The 25,530-nt window shown below is 42.1% G+C and overlaps 1 protein-coding gene across 11 annotated transcripts in view; it reads right to left on the bottom strand.

The window, feature by feature from the left end:
• The window catches only part of ARNT (aryl hydrocarbon receptor nuclear translocator), a gene marked incomplete at both ends in the record, with an annotated part of 79,276 nt that overhangs the window by 4,215 nt on the left and 49,531 nt on the right, over positions 1–25,530 (bottom strand). For 8 of the 11 annotated variants that reach the window (XM_080692411.1, XM_080692414.1, XM_080692415.1 and 5 more), the window contains 11 exons: positions 3,195–3,342; positions 3,731–3,833; positions 4,024–4,147; positions 4,797–4,869; positions 5,025–5,135; positions 8,406–8,557; positions 12,512–12,586; positions 15,998–16,132; positions 17,352–17,428; positions 19,676–19,761; positions 20,145–20,210. In XM_080692411.1, coding sequence (XP_080548537.1) covers positions 3,195–3,342; positions 3,731–3,833; positions 4,024–4,147; positions 4,797–4,869; positions 5,025–5,135; positions 8,406–8,557; positions 12,512–12,586; positions 15,998–16,132; positions 17,352–17,428; positions 19,676–19,761; positions 20,145–20,210 — 1,150 coding nt within the window. The remainder of the gene's footprint in view (positions 1–3,194; positions 3,343–3,730; positions 3,834–4,023; positions 4,148–4,796; positions 4,870–5,024; positions 5,136–8,405; positions 8,558–12,511; positions 12,587–15,997; positions 16,133–17,351; positions 17,429–19,675; positions 19,762–20,144; positions 20,211–25,530) is intronic. The other 3 variants (XM_080692416.1, XM_080692420.1, XM_080692417.1) reach the window with 2 other exon arrangements.

The raw sequence follows: 25,530 nt of genomic DNA, 5'->3' as shown, positions 1-25,530 counted from the left end.
TAGTAAAACCCTGCTTCAAAATAAAGAATAAAGTTGGGCGTGGTGGTGCACACTTGTAATCCCAGCATTCAGGAGGCTGAGACCGGAGGATTGCGGTTCGCGGACAGCCTCAGCTACTTAGTGAGGCCCTCTGCAACTCAGTGAGACCCGGTTTCAAAATAAAGAATAAAAAATAGGGCAGGGGGTGTAGCTTGGAGGTAAAATGCCCCTGGGTTCCATCTCTAGACTCGCAAAAAAAAAAAAAAAAAAAAAGAATAAAAAAAGAATAAAAAAATAGGGCTAGGGATGTAGCTTGGAGATAGAATATCCCTGTGTTTGATCCTTAGTACCATACAAAAAATGGTAATAATAAAACTTATATAATTATACAGTAATATAAAGAATATTTGCCTTTGCCTTAAGGTTAGTATAATTGTAGTATATTACACACATGGATGTTATATAAGGATTTTTCAAATTTTTTATAAAGCGATATCACTGCATATGCCGGGCATGGTGGCTTGTAATCCCCGCGCTTGGGAGGCTGAGACAGGAGGATCTCACGGGTTCGAAGCCAGCCTCAGCTACTTAGTGAGGCTCTCAGCAACTTAGTGAGACCCTGTTTCCAAATAAAATATATATAATATATATTAAAAAAAAGGTCTGGGAGTATAGCCCGGAGGTAGAAAGCCTCTGGGTTCCACCCTTAGTACCACCAAAAAAAAAAAAAAAAAAAAAAAAAAAAAGGCGGTATCACTGCATATAATTAGTCATCCCCCCCCCTTTTTTGGTGGTACTAGAGTTCCTGGAAGCCCTTCGGGCTACACTCCCAGACCTATTTTTATATTTTTATTTGGAAACAGGGTCTCTTAAGCCAGCGAGGGGCTTCGAACCTGCGCAATCCTCCTGTCTCTGCCTCCCAAGCGTGGGGATTACAAGCGTACGCCACCTTGCCCGGCCCCTTTGTTATTTTTTGTGGTACTGGGGGTGGAACCCAGGGGCTTTTCTACCTCCGGGCTACACTCCCAGACTTATGTTATATTTTATTTGAAAACAGGGTCTCACTAAGTTGCTGAGAGCCTCACTAGGTAGCTGAGGCTGGCTTTGAACCTGTGTGATTCTCCTGTCTCAGCCTCCTAAGCACTTAGATTATAAGCGTGTGACACCATACCTGGCTTGTTTTTCTTTTTTGTAGTACTGGGGATGCAATCCAGGGCCAGACATTCTATCTCTGAATTAAACTGCTGGTCCTTTTTTTTTTTAAAAAAAAAAAAAAAAAGAATTTGAAACAGGGTCTCTCTCTCTCTTTTTTTTTTTTTTTTTAATGTACTAGAGGTCAAATCCAGAGGCATTCTACCTCCAAGCTATACCCTCAGCCCTTATTTTTTAATTTGTAATAGGGTCTCCCTAAATTGCTAAGGGTCTTGCTAAATTGCTGAGGCTGGCCTTGGATCTGTGACCCTCCTGTCTCAGCCTCCCAAGTATTAAGATTACAGCCATATGATACAATGCTGAACTTGTTCTGTACAGTGTAGTCCTAAACAAAGAAGCAACTTCAATTTTACGCCAAAACAAACATGAAAATCAAACCTCAAAATGTTCTATGTGAGCAATTCGGACTTAAAGTTAATATATGAAAACCATGGAGTCTAATTAAATTTTTGGATTATCTGTGTTTTAATTAGCTGCTCTCACCGTGCGTGGTGGCACACACTGAGACAGGAGGATCACAGGTTCAAGGACAGCCTCAGCAAGTACACTTTCATCAACCTAGCAAGAACCTGTTTAAAAAAAATTACAGCTGGAGATAAAATGCCTATCAGTTCAATCACCAGTACCAAACAAACAAACAAACAACAATAACAACAAAAAACTATTGCCAGGCATAGTGGTGCACGTTTGTAATCCCAGCACTTGGGAGGCTGAGACAGGAGGATCGCACAGGTTCAAAGCCAGCCTCAACTACTCAGTGAAGCTCTCAGCAATATAGTGAGACCCTGTTTCCAAATAAAATATAAAATAGGTCAGGGGTGTAGCCTGGAGGTAGAGGCCCTTGGGTCCCATGCCCAGGACCACACACACACACACACACACACACAAAAAAGTATCAAATAATCAGCTGCTAGCCAGGCGTGGTAGCACACTAGTAATCCCAGCATTTCGGAGGCTGAGACAGGAGGATTACGGTTCGGTTCGTGGACAGACTAAGCAACTTGTGAGGCCCTATGCAACTTAGTGAGACCCTGTTTCAAAATAAATAATAAGTAGCCAGGCATGGTGGTGCAGGCTGTAATCCTAGTGCATTGGAGGCTGAGACAAGAGGATCACATAGGTTCAAAGCAGCCTCAGCTATTTAGTGAGGCTCTCAGCAATTAGTGAGACTCTGTTTCAAAATAAAGTATAAAATAGGTCTGGGAATATAGCACAGAGGTAGAAAAGCCCCTAGGTTTCACCCCCAGTGCTACAAAAATAAATAAATAAAATAAAATAAATAATAAAATAGCCAGAAGCCGGGCATGGTGGCACATGCTTGGGAGGCTGAGACAGGAGGATTGTGCAGAATCCAGCCTCAGCTACTTAAGTCTCTCAGCAACTTAGTGAGACCCTGTTTCCAAATAAAATATAAAATAGGCCTGGGAGTATAGCCTAGAAGTAGAAAGCCCCTGGGTTCCACCCCCAGTACCACCAAAAAATAAAAATAAATAAAATAGCTGGGCATGGTGGCACATGCTTATAATCCCAGTGCTTGGGAGGCTGAGACAGGAGGATCACAGGTTCACTGCCAACCTCAGTTACTTAGTGAGGCTCTCTGCAACTTAGTGAGACCCTATTTCAAAATAATTAAAAAATAGGGCTGGGAGCCGCGCGTGGTGGTTCACGCCTGTAATTCCAGCATTTGGGAGGCTGAGACAGGAGGATCGCTTTTCGAGGACAGCTTCAGCTACTTAGTGAGGTCCTTTGCAACTTAGACCTTGAAATAAAAAATAGGGCTGGAGGAATAGCTTGGGGGTAGAATGCCCCTGGGTTCCATGCCCAGTACCGCAAAAATATAAAAAAATAATCAGCTGCTTTCAACAATAATGAAAATTAGAAGACAGAGGATGTGGGATGTGCATCAGGGAGAAAGTAAAATAGACAATTTTACATATGGAAAAAAACCCTGAAAAGTTAAACAAAAAATAATCCATAGGGGACAGAGAGATGTGATGCTTTACCTGGGCAGAGAAGCCTGGGCGTGTGCTAGGGGTCCAACTTGGGGCTGCTCCTTGGGTGGGGTTGGAGTGGCGGGAAATCTGGGCCAACATCTGCCCTGCAGAAGATGATGGCTGGACAATGGTTACGGGAGGGGCCAGACCACTATTCCTAGGAGTGAACAAATGATGAAGTAATGAATTAAAAGGATGGATTTACAGAAAACAGGAATCGAAGGGCAATCTAGTGCTATTCCTAGATTCCCTTGACTTCCTTGGAGTTAAGAAAAACTTGCTAACAAATTTGGAAAAAAATAAGAAAGACTGACAGCTGTGACACACTGACCATGACGCACAGAGATGGAACCTAGAACATGGCAATAGGACAGGAGCAAAGAAACAGAAGGAAAAAAAGCAGCTTCTTTGCCTCACCCTAGGCCCTATAAGCTCCAGTGCTTTGTCTGAATCAAACAGAGAAAGCAAGGGAAGAATAAAACTTGGATTCAGCAAATGAATCCTTCAGGGCCCTATGTAAAGCAGCACACATATATGGGGCTCACCTGAAATTCTCTGCCGGCCGGGGATTAGGAGGGAATGAGTTGCCCTGGGAGAATAGCTGTTGGGCAGCAGGGACAGTGCTGGAGGAGATGCCTTTACTCTGATCTGTGGACCAAAAGGAGTAGGGGGAGGGCCAGTCAAGGGGCTGCAGTATGTAGTTTAACAAGTTTCTACTTACTCATTAAGTATTATGATAAAGTGGAAATATGTTGGAAGATTACTGGTGGGGCCATAGCAGGACCATCAATAAGTGATCTAAACGAGAATTTAGGAGAGGACTGAAAAAGAAACATACCTGAACTGATGTTGGAATAGATTTCTGAAAATCTTGGATCTCTATCCTGGGTAAACAGACCATCTGACTTCTCGAGGGGCTTGCTGTGTTCTGGCCCTGTAGTTGTCACAGGCTGAACAGACACCTACAGAATTAAATGATAAAAATAATTGTTAAAGGTTTAATGTAACTGGGAGTGGTGGCACACAGCTGAGGCCCTCCCCAACTTAGTGAGACACTATTTCAAAATAAAGAATAAAAAATAGGGCTGGGGGTGTAGCTTGGAGGTAGAATGTCCCTGGGTTCAATTCCCACTACCGCAGAAAATTAATTAATTAATTAAAAAAATAAAAACTTTAGCCGGGCACATGCTTGTAATCCCAGTGCTTGGGAGGCTGAGACAGGAGGATTGTGCATGTTAGAAGCCAGCCTCAGCTACTTAGTGAGCCCCTGTTTCCAAATAAAGTATAAAATAGGTCTGGAACTACAGCCCAGAGGTAGAAAAGCCCCTGGGTTCCACCCCCAGTACCACAAAGATAAATAAATTAATTAAAAAAAAAGAAAAAACAAAATCTTTAAAAGGGCTGAGGGTATTGAGGACATATGTAGCTCAGTGGTAAAACATTCCTGGATTCAATCCCCAGTACACCCCTCTCCACATACACAGTTTAAGGTAAAAATTCAATAACCCTAAAATTCATATGAAATACCCATATAAATTCTAACTGGCACTGAGAGACATTTTCTTAAAGAAACGCTCACTGTTCTCTTCAAGGAAGAAGACACACACTCACCTGGGAATGACTGTAATTGGCCAGTCCATCTCTCCCTGGTACCATGTCCAATTCTGTTTGCTGTTGCTGCTGCCTGTGTGTTCAAAAACAATGGGGGGGGGATATCTTAAAAAAGAATCAAGGGAAAAGAACCTTAAGAAAAATAAGCCCCCTAACAAAAAGAGGAACTGCAGGTGGCTACCCCGAGTCTAGTGACAGCTTGGTAGTGATTATTACACCATTTCTTACCTGGGTGCCAGCTGCCCTGAGCCCATCTCTAGGGGTAAATTAGCTGTGGGACCTAGCTGTGGCCTCTGGATTGTGTTGGACAGGGTAGGCCGTGGTTCCTGGCTAGAGTTCCTGTGAAGACAAAAGTAGCCAAGAACAAAGAAAGGCAGGAAAAAAAAGGAATCTATGTACAGGAATTCTACCTATGTAATTCATCTGTAGGTAGGTCAATCAGCAAGACAGTGCGTTTGTCCCTTCATTCATTCATTCATTCACTCATTCATTTATTGATTTATGAGCTACACCCCCAGCCTAATTTTTATTTTTGCTTGATACAGGGTCTCACTAGGTTGCTTACAGAGTCTCATTAGATTGCCGAAACTGGTCTTGAACCTTCAACCCTCCTCTCTCAGCCTTCCAAGTTCGGAGGTTGCAGGTATGTGCCATGGCTCCCACTACTCAGAAGGCTGAAGAAGGACTTAAGTTCTAGGGTACCCTCAGCAACTTAGTTAATACCCTGTCTCAAAATGAAAAAGGCTTGGTATGCAGCTCAGTGGTCAAGCACCCTGGTTTAATCCCCAGTCCTGGAAAGAAAAATAAAAAATATATATGCCAAAAAGTAAGCAGGGCATGGTGATGTACGCTTGTAATCCCAGCATTTGGGAGGCTGAAACAGGAGGATCTGGGTTTGTGAACAGCCTCAGCTACTTAGGCCCTTTGCAAGTCAGTGAGACCCTGTTTCAAAATAAAGAACAAAAAAAAATTGGGCTGGGGTGTAGCTTGGAGATAGAATGCTCCTGGGTTCCATCCCCAGCACCTCATAAACAAACAAACAAACAAACAAACAATAAGAACCAAAATTAATCTTTGTTGGAAAAATTATATGTAAAAGAGAGGAAAGAAATTATTTCCAAAAACATAAGTCCTTAGTAGGACTTTAAAATTTCCAAGTTTGGAGCCAGGCGTGGTGGTACACACTTGTAATCCTAGCATTCAGGAGGCAGAGACTGGAGGATAGTAGTTCGTGGATAGCCTCAGCTATTTAGCAAAGCCCTTTGCAACTCAGTGAGACTCTGTTTCAAGAAATAAGAAAACGAACTGGGCGTGGTGGTGCATGCTTGTAATCCCAGCATTCGGGAGGGTGAGACCAGAGGATCACGGTTTACAGACAGTTTGAACTACTTAGTGAGGTCCTCTGTAACTTAGTAAGACCCTGTTTCAAAATAAAGAATAAAAATTAGGGCAGGAGGTGTAGCTCAGAAGTTGGATGCCCCTGGGTTCCATTCCCATACCTGCAATAAATAAATAAATAAATAAAAATTAAATAAAAATAAAAAGACTAAAAGAAAGGGCTGGGGGTGTAACTCAGAGGTATAATGCCCCTAGGTTCCATCCCCAGTACCACAAAAAATACATAAATAAATAAAAATAAAATTTCCAAATATGGTATTGGCGGTATAAAGTAGTGGTAGAATACTTGACTGTGTTCCATCACCAGCACTGCAGGAACAAAAACAAAAAAGTTTAGCTGGGTGTAGTGGCTTGTAATTTCTGTACTTGGGAGGCCGAGACAGGAGAGTTGCACAGGTTCAAAGCCAGCCTCAGCAAATTAGTAAGACCCTGTTTCCAAATAAAATACAGAATAGTTCTGGGAGTATAGCTCAGAGGTAGAGAGCCTCTGGGTTCCATCCCTAGTACCACACACACAAATAAAAAGTTTAGAAAAAAAATTGAAAATAGAAACACAAACAATGGTTGTTATGTAATACAAAGATGCAAAAAAAAAAAAAAAAAATCCAGGCATGATGACATTTGTAATCCCTAGAACTTGTGAGGCACAGACAGGATTGCAAGTTTCAAGGATAGCCTCGGCAAGTAGTGAGGCTCTCAGTAACCTAGCAAGATCCTGTTTGAAAAGAAAAAAATAAAAAGGACCAAGAGTGTAACTCAGAGGTAGAATATCCTGGGTTCAATCTCTAGTGCCAAAAATACAGACAAAAAATGCAAAAAGTAATGTACTCTTGTTAGTTATCCATAATCTCATCTCTAAGAGTTTAGTTTAAAACCAATTCTACAGAGGCAGCTTAAATGGCAAAGTAATCAGAAAATTAAAGTTTTTTTTTTTTTTTTTTTTGGTGGTACTGGGGTTCCTGGAAGCCCATCTACCTCCGGGCTACACTCCCAGACCTATTTTTTCTTTATATTTTGAAACAGGGTCTCGTAAGCCAGCGCAGCTGGCTTCAAACCGGCGCGATCCTCCTGTCTCCACCTCCCAAGCGCGGGGATTACAAGCGTGCGCCACCACGCCCGGCTCAGACAATTAAGGTTTACTAGGGTGACTATAATAAAAAAGACAACAGCGATTGCTGACAAGGATATGGAGAAACTAGAATTCCCACATTTTGCTAGTGGGAATGTAAAATGACGGGGCAGCTCTGGAAAAGTTTGGCAGTTTTAAAAAGTTAAATAGAATGGCCATGTAATCTCGCGATTCTACTCTTGGTTATACTAAGGAGAATAAAAGCATATATTTACACAAAAAATGGCATGGGAGCCGGGAGTGGTGACGCATGCTTGTAATCCCAGTGCTTGGGAGGCTGAGACAGGAGGATCACACAGGTTCGAAGCCAGCCTCAGCAACTTAGTGAGGCTCTCAGCAACTTAGTGAGACCCTGTTTCAAATATAAAATAGGTCTGGGAGTATAACCCAGAAGTAGTAAAGCCTCTGGGTTCCCCCCCCACACACACACTCTCTCTCTCCCTCCCTCCCTCCCTCTCTCCCTCTCTCTCTCTCTCTCTCTCTGGCATGGGAATATTAGTAGCATCATTCTTCCTAGCCAAAATGTGGAAACGACATGACTCCATTAACTGCTGAACAGACAAAACGTGTGAAATCCATACAAATCAACCCATTGCCTGCTTTTGTAAAAAAAAAAAAAAAAAAAAAAAAAATTTACCAGAGCAAGTCAATACTCTTTCATTTCATTTCTCTACAACTATTTTCATGTTATAATTGGCAGAGCTGAAGAGTTGCAATAAAGACTCTATGGCCCACAAAGCATAAACTATATACTCTATCTGGTCCTTTACAGTTTGCTCAATTTTGCTCTATATAAAAACCCTGCCATACTAAAGCAATAAATTAGTGTATAAAATAAACTCTTTGTAGAGAGGATACATAAAATTGAAATATAAACCCTCCCATCTAAAGACTTAGTCTCAGAACTGCTTTATAAAAAGCTTACTTTACTTTCATCTACACCAAATCCTATAAAATGATGAACTTCAAACTAATGATTAGCATTTAGTACTGGAAAAGAGGAAGAGGAGACAGTTTGATGAGCTAAGCAGACTTGGCCCATGAGAAATCCCGACATTAGAACAGAACCAAAGGGTACCTACTTCACATTGGTGTTGGTACAGATGATGTACTCAATCTCATCTGAGTAAGGGTTCTGGAAAGTAAAGGAGCTGGTTCTCATCCAGAGCCATTCTCGGTTCTTAGAACGAAACCGGAACATGACAGATAGCACCTGGCCTTTTAATTTCACCACCTGAAAAGGTTTCCGTGCCATCAATGGAATGTACAGAACTTTTTTTAGAAAATTGAGTAAACATTTTCCTATTATTTACTTATTTATTCTGTGGCACTGAGGACTGTACCTCACCCTCCCCTTTTTTTGGTACTAGGGATTGAACCCAGGGTTGTTCTACCTCCAACCTGATCTTATTTCTTTTTTGGAAACAGGTTCTCACTAGGTTGCTTAGAGCTTTGCTAACTTGGTGAGGCTGGCTTTGAACCTATGATCCTCTTGTCTCAATCTCCCAAATACTGGGATTATAAATGTGTACCACCACTCCCAGCAGACACACATTCATTTATCTTATGTATTTATTTATTCTGTGGTACTGGTAATTGAACCCAGGGACATTTTACCTCTGAGCCATATCTCCAGACCTATTTTTTTTTTTTTTTAAATTTAGAAACAGGGTCTCGCTAGGTTAGAGTCTCACTACTTGCTGAGGCTGTCCTCAAACTTACTACAATCCTCCTGTCTCAGCTTCCCAGGTACTGTGATTTTAAGTGTGAATGAGCACACGCAACTTTTATTTTTATTTTTGCGGTACTGGGGATGGAATCCAGGGGCATTCTACTTTTGAACTACACCGCCAGTCCTATTTTTTATTCTTTATTTTGAAACAGGGTCTCACTGAGTTGCAGAGGGCCTCACTAAGTAGCTGAGGCTGGCCACAAACCTGGATCCTCCTGTCTCAGCCTCCTAAATGCTGGGATTACAATTGTGCGCCACCACGCCCGGCTTTATTTTGATTTTGAAGCAGGGTCTCACTAGGATGATGAGTGCCTATTTGCTGAGGCTGTCCTCAAAACTGCAATTTTCTGTCTCAGCCTCCCAAATACTGGGATTATAAGCACGCCCAGCACATTTTCCCATTTAAATAATTCTAAGATTCTTGTGTAGTACTTTCTTAAAACAGCAATTTATTTCAATGTTAAAACACAGCAAGGCCGGGCGTGGTGGCGCATGCTCGTAATCCCTGCGCTTGGGAGGCTGAGACAGGAGGATAGCACAGGTTCAAAGCCAGCCTCAGCTACTTAGGGAGGCTTTTAGCAACTTAGTGAGACCCTGTTTCCAAAAAATATATAAAAAAGGTCTGGGAGTATAGCCTGGAGGTAAAAGCCTCCGGGTTCCACCCCCAGTACCACCCCCCCCCCCAAAAAAAATACAACAAGGGAGCCAGGCATGTGGTTCATTATTCTAATCCAAGTACTTGGGAGGCTGAGACAGGATTGCAGATTCAAGGCCAGTCTTGGCTACTTAGTGAGACACTATTTAAAAAAAAAAAAATAGAGCTGGTGTAGCTAGGAGGTAGAATGCCCCTGGGTTCAGTCCACAGTTCCTGGGGGAGGGGGAAAAGGACATGAGGGAGCAAAAAATAAGTGACTAGTCAGCCAGGCATGGCGGCACACGCTGAGACAGGAAGAACTGGGTTCACAACCAGCCTCAGCTATTTAGTGAGGCCCTCTGCAACTTAGACCCTGCTTCAAAATAAAAATAAAAAATTGGGCTGGGGGTGTAGCTTGGAGGTAGAATGCCTCTGGGTTCAATCCCTAATACTGAAAAAGAAAAAAAGAAAGAAAGAAAGAAAGAAAGAAACTAAATATAAGGAGGAAGTGTATGTTTTTATCTCACTTCTTCCCAGAGTCCCAAACTATCTGACTGCACTAGTCAAAAGTCAAAACAGCAATAATAATTATTTCTAGGATAGAAAAGACTGTTTTCCCATTTTCCTTGAAAAGTCAAGAAAGGCATGCTAAGCTGGGCATGGTGGTTCACATGTCTAATTCCAGTACTTGGAGGCTGAGACAGGAGGATCACAAGTTCAAAACCAACCTCAGCAATTTAGTGAGGCTCTCAGCTACTTAAGGAGACTCTGTTTCAAAACAAAAAATTAAACAGGGTTGGGGATATTGCCCGGAGGTAGAATATTCCAGGGTTCAACCCCCATTAGCCCCCACCCCACAATATGCTGAGCTACTATTATAAACCCATATCAAGCCGGGCATGATGGTGCACGCTTGTAATCCCACTACTTGGGAGGCTGAGTCAGGAGGTTCATGGGTTCACGGCCAGCCTCAGCTACATAGTGAGGCCTTCTGCAACTTAGTGAGACCCTATTTCAAAATAAAGAGTTATGAGAGTTCCACTTTCAGGGTCTCTAGCATGCTTGCACGCTGCTTTTTCTTTTCTATTTCCTACTGATTTTGTAATATAGACTTGCTAAAGCTGCAAAAAAATAAAAGTTAAAAATAAGGCTGGAGGTATAGCTCAGAAGCAGAATGCCCTGGGTTCAATCTCCAGTACTTCAAAAAAAAAGTCTGTATCAGAAATTTGGTGACACAGAATATAGCTTATATATTGCTCTTTCTCTCCAAACTTGAGAATTTATTTTCACAGTTCCAATAGAGGTTTCCATAAATAAAACTAAGTTGGCTCTAGTCTTATTTTGTTTTAAAAGGTATTAAAAATTAAAAATAAGTAATTTTTATTTATTTTTTGTGGTACTGGGGATTGAATTCAGAGGCATTCTACCTCTGAGCTATACTTCACCCGATTTTTTTCTTTTTTCTTTATTTGAAACAAGTTCTCACTAAGTTGCAGAGGGCCTCATCAAGTAGCTGAGGCTGGCCACAAACCCGAGATCCTCCTGCCTCAGCTTTCTAAGTACTGGGAATAAGCATGTGCCACCATACCCAGCTGAGGGCTATATGTCTTATTTGTACTATCTTAATTTAATCTTATGAATCTAAAAAACTATTATCATTATTATGATTATTTTGGTACTCAAGATAGAACTCAGGGACATTCCACCTCTAAGCTGCACTCCCAGCCCTTTTTTGTTTTGAAACAGGGTCTAAGTTACTGAGGGTCTTGCTAAGTTGCTGAGGCTGTCCTCAAACCTGCAATCCTCCTGTTGCAGCCTCCCAAGTCAGGCATGCACTACCATGCCTAGCTTTAAGTGTTATTATCATGTCCATCATATTCGTAAAGACACTAATGAGACTTAGAGAGCTTAATTAACTTGTCTAATATAAAATAAGAGATATTTGAAACTAATTCTATTTAACAGGTACTTTTCAGGAACTAAAGTCTGAAAATTACAATTAACAGTCACAATTAATACTCATTTATTTAAAAAACTCAAAATTTTTCTACTACAATCTACATATCAGTGAAGCCTACAATATTTTCAATACTTTGAAGACAGTTCCTTGGTTAAAAGTAGTTGGACACAAGACAGTAAATAGCCAAGCCAAACAGAAATACCTTGGACATTTTAGTTTCAAAGTACTTTTTCTATTTCTTAAAAATATAGGTTAAGGCCGGGCGTGGTGGCGCACGCTTGTAATCCCCGCGCTTGGGAGGCAGAGATAGGAGGATCTCGCAGGTTTAAAGCCAGCTGTGCTGGCTTAAGAGACCCTGTTTCCAAATAAAAATATAAAAAAATAGGTGTCTGAGTGTAACCTGGAGGTAGAAGGGCTTCCAGGAACCCCAGTACCACACACACACACAATATATATTTCACACATATACATACATACATACATACATACATATATATATATATATATATATATGTTAAGTACAAAAAACATAAAACTGTATGTGGTATGTGTCACAATGCTCAACTAATCAGTGATCACTAAGTGTTATGAAGTAAATATGTATTCTTTTTTCTTTTTTTGTGGTAACAGGGATCGAGCCCAGGGGCATTCTACCTCCGAGCTACACCTCCAACCCTATTTTATTTTTATTTTGAAACAGAGTCTTGCGAGGTTGATGAGCGTCTCACTACTTGCTCAGGCTGTTCTCAAACCTGTGATCTTCCTGTCTCGGTCTCCCAAGTACTGGAATTACAAACATGTGCCACCAAACCTGTCCTTAAAAATATGTATTCAGATCCCCAAACCAAGGGAGAAAAGTTACCTGTTGAAAGCTATCTCTTAGAAGCTGCTGGTCTTCAGGATGACAGAATTCTACTATATTCTTTCCTAAAAGTTCCTAAAAGGGAGACAGGAACATAAGATAAACATTTTTATGGTCATTTAACTTTCTATTAGCTAAAGTTAACTGGTCCATTAGCTAAACACTTGGATCTTATTTCTTCTATCACTATACTAAGATTGTGAATAAACGTGAAGGAAAAAGAATTTGCTAAGCTGGCTTCTAGCACAATTCTCTTCTTTTTCAGAATAAATTTATTTTAACAGCACTGGCTATAGATTTCAGGTATCAAATTTACCCATTCTAAGTAGGTAATTTGATTCTAGTAGTTTAATTTATACAGTAGTGTAACTCTTACATAATCTAGTTTTACATGTTCTAAAAATCTCCCTGTACTCATGTGTGTCGATCTCATTCCCACCCAATGACTTGCTTTCTGCCTCTTTAGTTTTGCCTTTTTTAGAAATTTCATATAAACAGAATGATGTTAACTCTCTTGGGGCCGGGCGTGGTGGCACACGCTTGTAATCCCTGCACTTGGGAGGCGGAGACAGGAGGATGGCGCAGGTTCGAAGCCAGCCACGCTGGCATTAGAGACCCTGTTTCAAAAATTTAAAATAGGTTTGGGAGTGTAGCCCAGAGGTAGAAGGGCTTCCAGGAACCCCAGTATCACCACAAAAAAAACCTCTCTTGGGTTTGGCTTCTTACACGTAACACATTTTTGAAGTTCATCTATATTATAGCACTTCTCAGAACTTTATTCTTTTTTATTGTTCAGCACTATTCTAATATAGGTACACCAGTATGTGTATTCATGCACAACAGACATTTAGACTGTTTCCACTTTTTTTTTTTTTGGTGGTACTGGGGTCCCTGGAAACCCTTCTACCTCCGGGCTACACTCCCAGACCTATTATTTTGGAAATGGGGTCTCTTAAGCCAGTGAGGCTGGCTTCGAACCTGCGCAATCCTCCTGTCTCCGCCTCCCAAGCGCGTGGATTACAAGCATGCGCCACCACGCCTGGCACTTGTTTCCACTTTTTGACTATTATGAATAATACACCTATGAACATTTGTGTACAAATCTCTGTGTGAACATATATTTTCATTTTTCTTGTGTAAACATCTGTCAGTACATGCTTAACTTTTTAGAAAAAAGACCAAATATTTTTATTAAGTAGCTATACCATTTTACATGTCTACCAACAACACATTAGAATTCCAGCTTCTCTTTGATTATAGCCAGCCCAGAGTGTGTGTATGTATGTGTGTGTGTGTGTGTGTGTGTGTCTGTCTCAGCCTCCCAGGTGCTGGGATCATAAGCATATATATATATATGTATATATCTCATTGTGATTTTCATTTTCATTTTCCTAATGACTAATGATACTGAGCATCTTTTCATATTTGTCTGGTAAAATATCAAATCCTGTATACTTTAGTTTACTAGCTGTCTTAATGAACTGTAAGTTATTTATGTATTCTAGATACAAATTCTTTTTCAGGTAAATGACTTGTACATATTTTCTCCCAACTTGTGTTTGGTCTTTTCACTTTCTTAATCATATCCTTTTTGGAGGGTAAATTTTAATTTTAATGAATTTCAAATTATTAATATTTTTCTTTGGTGAATCATGCTTTTAGTACTGTATAAATTTTTTTTTTTGCCTACTAATGCAGAACTACAAAGATTTTCTCCTAGAACTTTATTTACTTTTTTTTTTCTTTTCTGTGTGTGTATGGTGCTGGGAGTGGAACCCAGGGGCTTTTCTACCTCCAGGCTATACTCCCAGACCTATTTTATATTTTATTTGGAAACAGGGTCTCACTAAGTTGCTGAGAGCCTCACTCAGTAGCTGAGGCTGGCTTCTAACTTGTGTGATCCTCCTGTCTCAGCTTCCTAAGTGCTGGGATTACAAGTGTGCACCACCACGCCTGGTTCCTAGAAGTTTGTTTATAAATGAGTGAGTGAGTGTGAGTGTGTGCATGTGTGTGTGTACTGGGGAACAAACACAGAGGCATTCTATCTTTGAGCCCTACCCCCTGCTCTATTTTATTTTGAAACAGTGTCTCCCTAAATTGTCCTCAAACCGAAGATCCTTCTGTCTCAGCCTCCCAGGTGCTGGGATCATAAGCATATACCACCATGCTTGGCTTATAATTTTAACTCCTACATGTTGAGGCCTTTGACTTGATTTTTGCATATAATGTATATGAAATAAGGTCTAAGTATTTTTTTACATGAATATCTAATTGTTTTGTTACTATTTGCCAGAGAAACCTCTTTTTCCCACTGAACTGTCTTGGCACATTTGCTGACAAGTGGTTGACCATAAAGATAAAAATGATTCTATCCTTACATAATACCACATTGTCTTGATAATTGATTTATAATAAGTGTTGAAACCAGCAGTATGAATTCTCTAACTCTGGTCTTGATTTTCATGATATCTCTTCATCCATTTCACACAGGTATAGCCGGAAGAACCCCCTGGAATAGACAGCTTTGAAAGCTTAGGTAATAGGTCAATTCATGGATAGTCTGTTGAATGAGTAAATTACAGGGTTAAATAAGTGATGTGTGCATGTATGCCCCTACCATCTTGTACCACATTTAACATGTATAGCTACAATGCACCAAAAAAAAAATTTTTTTTTTTGGTGGTACTGGGGATGGAACCCTTCTACCTCTGGGCTACACTCCCAGACATATTTTTATATTTTATTTGGAAACAGGGTCTGTTAAACCAGCGAGGCTGGCTTTGAACTTGCATGATCCTCCTGTCTCCACCTCCCAAGTGCGGGGATTACAAGCATGAGCCACCATGCCTGGTGACCAAAAATATTTTAAAAAATTAAATATAATGCCAGGCATGGTGGCGCATGCTTGTAATCTCCACGCTTGGGGGGGGGGGGCGGAAGCAGGAGGATTGCACGGGTTCGAAGCCAGCCGTGCTGGCTTAAGAAACCCTGTTTCCAAATAAAAAGTATAAAATAGGAGGTAGAAGGGTTTCCAGGAACCCCAGTACCACCAAAATTAAAATAAATAAATAAATAAATAAATAAATAAAATAAGTTACAAATAACTAGTACCAAATTTGTATATTTTGTGGGTTATTATTCCTTTGGGTAATTACATGAATGACCTAGATAATGGACATATCTATGTAACTAAAATGAGCAACTTTGAATGTTATCTGTATTAATATCAGTAACAAAAAATAAATATGTATTTGTACAAGTGGCTCCCACCTGGTTTCACAAACCCTCTTTCTCTAGATAGGTTGATAGCCTTGGTAGAAAGATGAGAATAAGTTCAGCTACTGATAGACTAGGTTCATTTCATTTTCTGAACTGAGACTGATATGGTTTGGCTCTCTTTGGAACTAAATGATTGTGTAACCTCAGCATCGGCAAGAAAAAACACAGGCCATAAGTATCAGTGATGTAAGGGCGCCATCTCCTCACCTGTGGCTGATAACCAACAGTAGCCACACACCGGTGATCCACAAAAGTGAATATCCCCTCAATGTTGTGTCGGGAGATGAACTCTGTTGGCTGACAAACATTACTCATGTCTGTACAGTTGGGAGAACTAGTTACCTAAGAGTGGAGAGATAAAAATGAGGCAAAATGATACCAATGTTTACAGATTATATATATGTATATATATTTTCTTTAACAAAACTGGGGACAAAACCCAGGGGCAATGTACTTCTGAGCTATACCACTAGCCCTGTTTTTGAGTCTTTTTATTTTTTAGAAACAGAGTCTCACTGAGTTGCAAAGGGTCTAAGTAGCTGAGGCTGTCCGAGAACTGTGATCCTCCGGTCTCCGCCTCCCGAATGCTGGGATTACAAGCATGTGCCACCACACCTGGCCTTTACAGATGTATTTCTAATCTCTTCATAGGCATTTGCATAGACATGAGATTACCAATTTTAGAAGTTTCTAATCTCATCCAGAAAGAAAAAAAATGGCAATACAACCAAGACAGGGCACGAATTCTAGCTCTCTTCCCATACATGTAGTCTACCAATTAATAAAGTAAGCAAAAATGAATTCAACACCAAACCCACCTACTTTTACCTAGCTAGAATATGCTCATTATTTAAATAGAAAAATTATAGTCCAACTAACCAAGAATCATATTCTATACTCATGAGAAGAATCAAAATAATTCTACTTCTCTACTGATAGTCATGTAATGATTTAAAAAGGGGGTCTTTTTGTATATGGGCAAAATAAATTAATTGAAAAATAAAAAAATCAGCACTGAAAAACTAAAATTAATAAAGATAAGGAGCACAGTGGGTGTGGTGGCATATGCCTACATTCCCTGCACTTAGGAGGCAGAAAAAGAAAGATCATTCAAGCCCAGGAGTTTGAGAGCAGCCTGGGCAATATGGCAAGACCTTGTCTCAACAACAAAAACAGAGGTAGGGGGAAAGATGTCCTTCCCTCTCTCTACTTTTGCTTGAAGTGTTTGAAGTTATTTATTTATTTTTGTGGTATTCGGAATTAAGCCTCCCTCTCAGCTACCTCCCAGTCCTATTTTATTTTATTTGGAAAGAGGGTCTAAGTTGCTGAGGGTCCCTACGCTGCCAAGGATGGTGTCAAACCTGTGGTCCTCCTGTCTCAGCCTTCCAAGTACTAGGATTACAGGCATGGGCCACCACATCTGGCTTCAAGTTTGTGAAGTTTTATGGAACTATTCATTTGTATTAAGAAAGTAAAAAAAAAAAAAAAAAAAAAAAAATTAACATGAACAAGTCCTTAAGGAGATTTCTTCTAATAAAGGATGTGGAAAATTCACACTTGCCTGCAATCTGCCAATGGCCACAAGGCAAAATTTGCTTCCTTGGCCAGCTTCTGGGTCATCATCTGGGAGAGAAACACCTTCAGGAAGGTGAAATGAAAATAATTTAGAGATCCTAAACTCAAATGCCTTCAAAGTCAGGTGAATAAAGATTCAAAATAGACTTAGATATAAAATGGTTAGGAAGAAAGCAACAGAGAGTGATGAATGATGATAAAGATAAACAAATACAAAGAATTTACCATATATGTGAATCTTCGCATTAAGTCTATGTATATATGTATGTGTGGATATATGTAGTAATTAACATATTTTACCTATATTAGTTATAATAAACTAGAGAGTCCAAGTTCTACCCAAAGTAATCTAAAAAAGTATGGTGGCCAAACCAAACACACATAAAGAGAGTCATTCTGTACAATATCACAGGCAGAGAACAGATGTCTTGCCTAACCTGTGACTTCTAAAGTAAATGAATAACCAAAAAAGAGATTATATTAAACACCAACAGTTATTTCTATTTGTCCCTTGGGAAAGAGAACACTACAATGCTTTATATGGACAGGAAAGAAATACATTTCCCCTTATTGTTTGCATAATGTTCATTTTATCCAGAAAAGTATCTCCTTGAGAGCTACACAGAATTATGAAAACTCACACATATCTTAAATGTATGATTTATATAGTACATAGACTAAAAGTTCAAATGTCACTAATTGTACCATTTCCAATTAATTTTTCTTAATACCATTCACTAGCATTTACTGGGTGCCTGCCAAATTCCTGGCACTGGGCTGGATTCTTTTTATTATATTAAATCTAATCCTCACAACAAACCTATATATGTTGTGTCATCTCCAAATTGTAGATGAGAAAACTGATATAAAGGTCAAACAACTAACCCTGGTTATACCACTAATTATTATCAATGCCAAGCCGGGCGTGGTGGCGCACGCTTGTAAACCCCAGGCTTGGGAGGCTGAGACAGGAGGATCACACAGGTTCAAAGCCAGCCTCAGCTACTTAGTGAGGCTCTCAGCAACTTAGTAAGACACTGTTTCCAAATAAAGTGTAAAATAGGTCTGGGAGTATAGCCCAGAGTAGAAAATCACCTGGGTTTCACCCCCAGTACCACACACACCAAAAATAAGCCAAAAATCAAATCCAGGTTTTTCCAAATCAAATCAAAGTTTAATATCTTCCTAAAATATACTACCCTTGCCTCTCTTTTCTCTTAGTTTCTGTCTCCCTAAAATCTCCACTTCCCAGTAATACCCATTTGACAGGGAAATCATGAAGCAGATAAGATTTGAAAAGTCAATTTAAAAAGCTAATCCCTTCTGGGCATGGGAGCGCATGCCTGTAATCCCATTATTTGGGAGGCTGAGACAGGAGGATCACAGGTCTGAGAACAGGCTCAGCAACCTAGCAAGACCCTGTTTCAAAAACAAAAATAAAAAGGACTGAGGTGTAGCCCAGAAGTAAAATACCACTGGGTTCAATCCCCAGTACAACAAAACAAAACAAAGCAAAAACCATCTTGGTCTTATTCTTTGTTCACTTACACCTTGATAAAATCTTTGCAGAGACTATCTTCTTATAACAAAGACACTGTTTTCCTTGACCCCTCCAAAGTCTTGCTCCTATTTCAGACAGCTTTCCCAAATTAACTATATTAATGCCAATTTTTTTTGCAACAACTCTTTAGAACACAGGTATTGAGGATATATTATTATGAATCTGCACATTTAGAACCTGTATTTTAAGTAAGACATAGGCATGTGCCTGTAGTACCAGCTACTCAGGAGGCTGGGGCAGGTGGATCACTTGAGCCCAGGAGTCCAAGGCCAGCATGAGCAACATGGTGTGGGACCCAGCTGGAATATCAACTCAGTAATGAATGTGAGCCAGGCATGGTGGCACACACCTGTAATCTCAGTACTTGGGAGGCTGAGACAAGGGGATCACAGGTTTGCAGCCAGCCTCCGCAATTTAGTGAGGCCCTCCACATCTTATCCTGTTTCAAAATAAAATATAAACTAGGACTGGGGGTGTAGCTCAGAGGTAGAATGCCCCTGGTTCAATCTCCAGTACCACAAAAAAGAAGGAAAAAAAAAGAGAAAGAACAAAAGAAAGGAGAAAAAAGGAGGAGGAAAAAGGAAAAAAAAGGAAGAGAAAAGAGTTTGTATGACCTTTATACTACAAGTACATTTCATATACCAGGTACATAACAACTGTTATAACTGTTAGTTAAATGTGGATAACTTTCTTGGACTCTGTGAGAACCAAAGTGCACCAAAGGAGAAATCAATATTCAGCTTTCCTACCTGCGGGAGGCCAGGCCTTGATGTAGCCTGTGCAGTGGACCACCACAAAGTGAGGTTCACCATCCTTCACAGAGCCAAGTCCATTCCTAGAATAGTTAACAGGAGTCAGGAGTAAAATCCTACAAAGTAAGTCTTAAAGGGCAATGCTGCCTTAGTTCCTTTTAGGCTATTGGGTATTAAGAAAACAGGGCAATGAGCGGTTGGACATTTCCCACCATATTTTTAACCTTTGCCAAAGTAAAACAAACAGTATTGGAGCAGGAGGAAAACAGGTAAAGTAGTAGGTAACTTCCTTAAAAGGATGAGTAAGAGAAGCTTTAATGTTCAGGAAAATAATGCTAGGAAACAAGGAACTGGGAAGAGAGGGATGAGGGTGAGGGATGCTGAAGGAAGAACTACAGGTGTTCAAGTGAGATGGGAAGGTGGTGCTCTCTACCATGCCTTTTGTCTTCACTGCTTGGGACCTCACCTGCATCTGTTCCTCACAAAGCTCAATCTATTCATGGAGACTGGGTCCACAGCGCTATTGCCACACCTGTTTCAATGAACAGAGAAATTAAAAGCAGTCAAGCTACATTAGTAGTCAACTTTCCACAGTAACAGCAGGATAACAAGCTCTGTATACAACTAGACACAGAAAACTGGTAGCAGTGCTCCTAAACAGGTAAGTCAGGTTTGGTATTTCTAAAACTTTTAAGTCAGGCAAGATGGCGCATGACTGTAATCACAGTACTAGGGAGGCTGAGACAGGAGAATCACAGGTTCAAGGACAGCCTCAGCAAGTAGTGTGACTCCCATCAACTGAGTGAGACCCTGTTTCTAAATAAGAAATAAAACTGGACCTGGGGTAAAAAACAATAAACAAATGGGCATTGTTATGTTCTAATAAAACTTTATTTACAAATAAAGGTCTGTGGTTTCCTTGCTCCTGCTCTATTTCAACCACGACTGAATCTATGTGCTACCTTTCACTATTACCTATCTTGTTCCTGCATGAGCCATGTCCCACATGCTGGGACACTCCAACCCTACCTTCTCCCTCTCATTTCATAAAAATAATGGTAAAACTTACTGAGTTTAACAAGTGACATGTTCTATTCTAAGTATCTTTACATACTTATCTAATACTTGTAACTTTGACATCAGAATTAATATTACTTCTAGTGTCAGATGATGAAATCAAAGCACAAAGAAGTTGTGTAATCTGTCCAAGGTTTTATTTTAATTTTATTTTAATTTTTAATTTTTAAATTTTGCGGGTCTGGGGATGGAATCCAGGGGCATTCTACCTCTGAGCTACACCCCCTGGCCCTATTTTTTATTCTTTATTTTGAAACCGGGTCTCACTGAGTTGCAGAGGCCTCACTAAGTAGCTGAGGTTGTCTGCAAACCGCGATCCTCTGATCTCAACCTTCCAAATGCTGGGATTACAAGTGTGTGCTACCACTCCCGGCTCTGTCCAAGGTTTTTTTTTGTTGTTTTTTTTTGGGGGGTGGTACTGGGGTTCCTGGAAACCCTTCTACCTCCGGGCTACACTCCCAGACCTATTTTTACATTTTTTTATTTGGAAACAGGGTTTCCTAAGCCAGCGCATGCGGCTGGCTTCGAACCTGCGCGATCCTCCTGTCTCTGCCTCCCAAGCGCATGGATTACAAGCGTGTGCCACCACGCCTGGCTCTGTCCAAGGTTTTAAAAGTTAGAGTCAAAGCTAGAACTTAAATTCAGAGACTACTATGAATTAAGACAAAATCCTGCCATTGGAGCCCAGAGGCTACTCAAACTACTAAGCCACACAATGTTTAATTTTGTGCTTTTCCTAGGAATCTTTACATACTATCCTACCCATCATTTCTACTAAGCATTCTCTCAGTACAGATGTAGCCCTTTTCCTGAATTATACAATCTGAATTTATTTGGACGTAGCTCAGAGCTTGCCTAGCACTCACAAGGTCCTGGGTTCAATCCAAGAGAGAGAGAGAGAGAGAGAGAGAGAGAGAGAGAGAGAGAGAGAGATGGGGCGAGAGAGAGACAGAGAGAGAGGGAGGGTACAGGGGAGGAGGGAGGAAACAGAAGAGGGGGGAGAGAGACAGGAGAAAGGGAGGGTAGAGAGGAGAACAGAGGGAACAGAAGAGGGGGGAGGGGAGAGAGAGAGACCTCTTATTTTATTATTTTGTGTACTGGGGATTGAACTCAGGGGCAATCTACCTCTGAGCTACACCCCCAGCCCTATTCTGTATTCTTTATTTTATTTTTATTTTTTATATTTTGGTGGGTCTGGGATGGAACCCAGGGACATTCAACCTCCAAGCTACACCTCCTGCCCTATTTTTTAATTCCTTATTTTGAAACTGGGTCTCACTGAGTTGCAGAGGGCCTCAATAAGTAGCTGAGGCTGGCCACACACCTGCAATCGTCCTGTCTCAGCCTCCCAAGTACTGGGATATAAGCGTGCGCCACCACGCCTAGCTTTTTTCTTTCTTTTTTTGGGGGGGTGAAGGGGCGAGGGTACTGAGGAATCAAACCAAGGGTCTTCTGAAGTACTCTACCACTCAGCTACACTCCTAAACCCAAGAAATTCCTTTTCAACCTATGTAGAAGAGACCATCATCCCTTTTAAAGAATCTACAATAAAAATTATATACTGCCGGGCGGGGTGGAGCATGCTTGTAATCCCCGAGCTTAGGAGGCTGAGACAGGAGGATCGCACGGGTTCGAAGCCAGCCTCAGCTATTTAGCGAGGCTTTCAGCAACTTAGTGAAACCCTGTTTCCAAATAAAATATATTAAAAAAAAAGTCTGGGAGTATGGCCTGGAGGTAGAAAGCCTCTGGGTTCCACCCCCAGTACCACCAAAAAAAAAAAAAAATTATATACTATACATTTTTGTATAGAATATTTCTATAGAAATGCATAGTATATAACTTATAAACACTAAATATTAACTGAAAAAATTAAAGAAATCTCCAGTTTCTAACCAATAAAAATAATAGAGAAATCATCTGAACATATGAATTTTGCCTGTGGTATACTAGAAAAAATATAGGTTTCAGAGTCAGACTACTGTAGATTAAAACAAAATTCTGCATATGTAATCTTTTTTTTTGGTGATACCTGGGATGTAACCCAGGGGCATTCTACCTCTGAGCTACACCCCCACCCCTATTTTCTATTCTTTATTTTTTGTTGTTGTTGTTGTTTTTTTTTTTTTTTTTTTTGGTGGTACCGGGATTCCTGGAAACCCTTCTACCTCCGAGCTACACTCCCAGACCTATTTTATACTTATTTTATTTGGAAACAGGGTCTCTTAAGCCAAAGCGGCTGGCTTTGAACCTGTGCGATCCTCCCGTCTCTGCCTCCCAATTGCGGGAATTACAAGCATGTGCCAGCACGCCTGGCTCTATTCTTAATTTTGAAAGAGTCTCACCGAGTTGCAAAGGGCCTTGATATCCTAAATGCTGGGATTATAAGCGTGCACCACCATGCCTAGCTTATCTATGTAATCTTGAGAAGTTCATTTCTTTGAATTTGCTGTGACTATATGTGTATGTGTGTGTTTTTTTCTTTTTTCTTTTTTAAATTTATTTTTATTGGTGCATTGTAATCATACATCACATTGGAATAAAAGACTTGAGAGGATATACAAGCACACATCATCCAATTAGCCCTCATCCAGTCTCCATCCCATTCCCTCCCCCTCCCTCCATCCCATGCTTGTTTGGTGATTAACTTTGATACATATGTTTATGTACCTCCTGCTTTTTAAAGAAGCTCCATCCTCCCCTATTCCATACCCTCTGATTGGTCACCTTAATTGCTTCACTATAGGGCCCTTTCTATAGCTCGACCACTTCCTGTTGCCCCTTTCCTCCTAGTTATTGCTGATTAGGGGAAGCATCTGGTTTTAATTTTCTGTGATATTTCTCAGTGCATGCCGCGCTGCAAATACCGATCCCACTCTTAACGGCCCCAGTTGTGGCCTGGCTACCTGGTGGACTGATCCAGACCTCGCTGGCTCAAGCAGCGGCCTTGCCTCATGGGAGGCCCCGATTCTGGTCTTGCTGGCCCCAACACTGGCCTAACCCCTCAGCTGGCTCCAATCCCAGCCTTGGAGGCCCCAGCACCCGGCCTTCCTCATGGCAGGCTCCGATGCCGGCTGCTGGCCCCGGCACTGGCCTAACCCCTCGACAGGCTCCGATCCCGGCCTCTGAGACCCCGGCACCGGCATTGCCTCGCGGCAGGCTCCGATCCCGGCCTCACTGGCCCAGCACCGACCTAACCCCTCGGCAGGCTCTGATCCCGGCCTCGGAGGCCCCAACACCTGCCTTGCCTCACGGCAGGCTCCGATCTCAGCTTCGCTGGCCCCGGCACCAGCCTAACCCCTTGGCAGGCTCCAATCCCGGCCTCGGAGGCCTCAATAACGGCCCTGCCTCACGGCAGACTCCGACACCGGCCTCGCTAGTTCCAGCACCGGCCTAACCCCTCGGGCAGGCTCCAATCCCGGCCTCGGAAGCCTCAATAGCAACCTTGCCTCACGGAAGGCTCCAAGGCCCCGGCACCGGCCTTGCCTCACGGCAGGCTCCGATCCAGGCCACGCTGGCCCTGGCACCGGCCTAATCCCTCGGCAGGCTCCGATCCCAGCCTCGGAGACCCCAGTAGCGGCCTTGCCTCATGGCAAGCCCCAATGTCAGCTGCTGGCCCTGGCACTGCCCTAACCCCTCGGTAGGCTCCGATCCCGGCTTCGGAGGCCCTAGTAGCAGCCTTGCCTCACGGTAAGCTCCGATCCCGGCCTTGCTGGCCCTGGCACCAGCCTAACCCCTTGGCAGGCTCCGATCCCAGCCTCTAAGGCCCCAGCACCGGCCTTGCCTCACAGGAGGCTCCGATTCCAGCCTCACTGGCCCCAGCACTGGCCTAACCCCTCAGCAGGCTCCGATCCCAGCCTCAGAGGCCCCTGTAGCGGCCTTGCCTCACTGCAGGCCCCGATGTCGGCCATTGGCCCCGGCACCAGCCTAACCCCTCAGCAGGCTCCGATCCCGGCCGCGGAGGCTCCAGTACCGGCCTTGCCTCACAGAAGGCTCCAATCCCGGCCTTGTTGGCCCCGGCACTGGCCTAACCCCTCAGCAGGCTCCGATCCCGGCCTCGAAGGCCCCAGCACCGGCCTTGCCTCACGGCATGATCCGATCCCGGCTTCACTGGCCCCAGCACTGGCCTAACCACTCGGCAGGCTCTGATCCCTGCCTCGGAGGCTCCAGCACCAGCTTTGCCTCATGACAGGCTCCAATCCCAGCTTTGCTGTGTCCATCGCCAGCCTCACCCCTCGGCAGGCTCTAATCCGAGCACCCTCTTTGCCCAACCATTTGTCCAACGTTCTTGAGGGTGCGTGGTGGTAGCATTCTGCCTCTGGGGTCATTACTTCAAAGGTTCCAGGTGTAATGCATCAGATCTCTGCCTCCCCTGAGTACTGGCCACCCATTGCCACTGCCTCCGACATTTCAAATCTTTCCCAAGCTCTTTTTCCACTTTGAATGTTGTCCAGTGTTCCTAAGCATGCGCAACGGTAGCATTCGAACTTTGGTGTAATTTCTCCAAAAAAAAAAAAACAAGGTTGGTAGGCTCCGATTTCTGCTTCTCCTGAATACAAGTCTCCACCGCGAAGACTGCTTTCAGCACCGCCTTTCTCCTTGGTCTCCGCTAAAGTCTCTCTCCTTACAGGTGATGTCCAAGATTCTTAACAATGTAGAGAAGAAGCAGTCCTCCTTAGCGGAGAATTTTTCCAATAATTCCAGTTCATTTGAATAAGTTTTGTCTGCATCTCCATAATCCTGGCATCCGCCACGGCCTCCTTGACCCCTCTCCGATA

This window comes from Muscardinus avellanarius (genome assembly GCF_963383645.1).
Source record: "Muscardinus avellanarius genome assembly, chromosome: 3".
In the NCBI taxonomy this organism is placed as follows: Eukaryota; Metazoa; Chordata; class Mammalia; order Rodentia; family Gliridae; genus Muscardinus; species Muscardinus avellanarius.
Note: the sequence above shows the minus strand (reverse complement) of the source record. Positions and strands in the feature narration are given on the sequence as shown.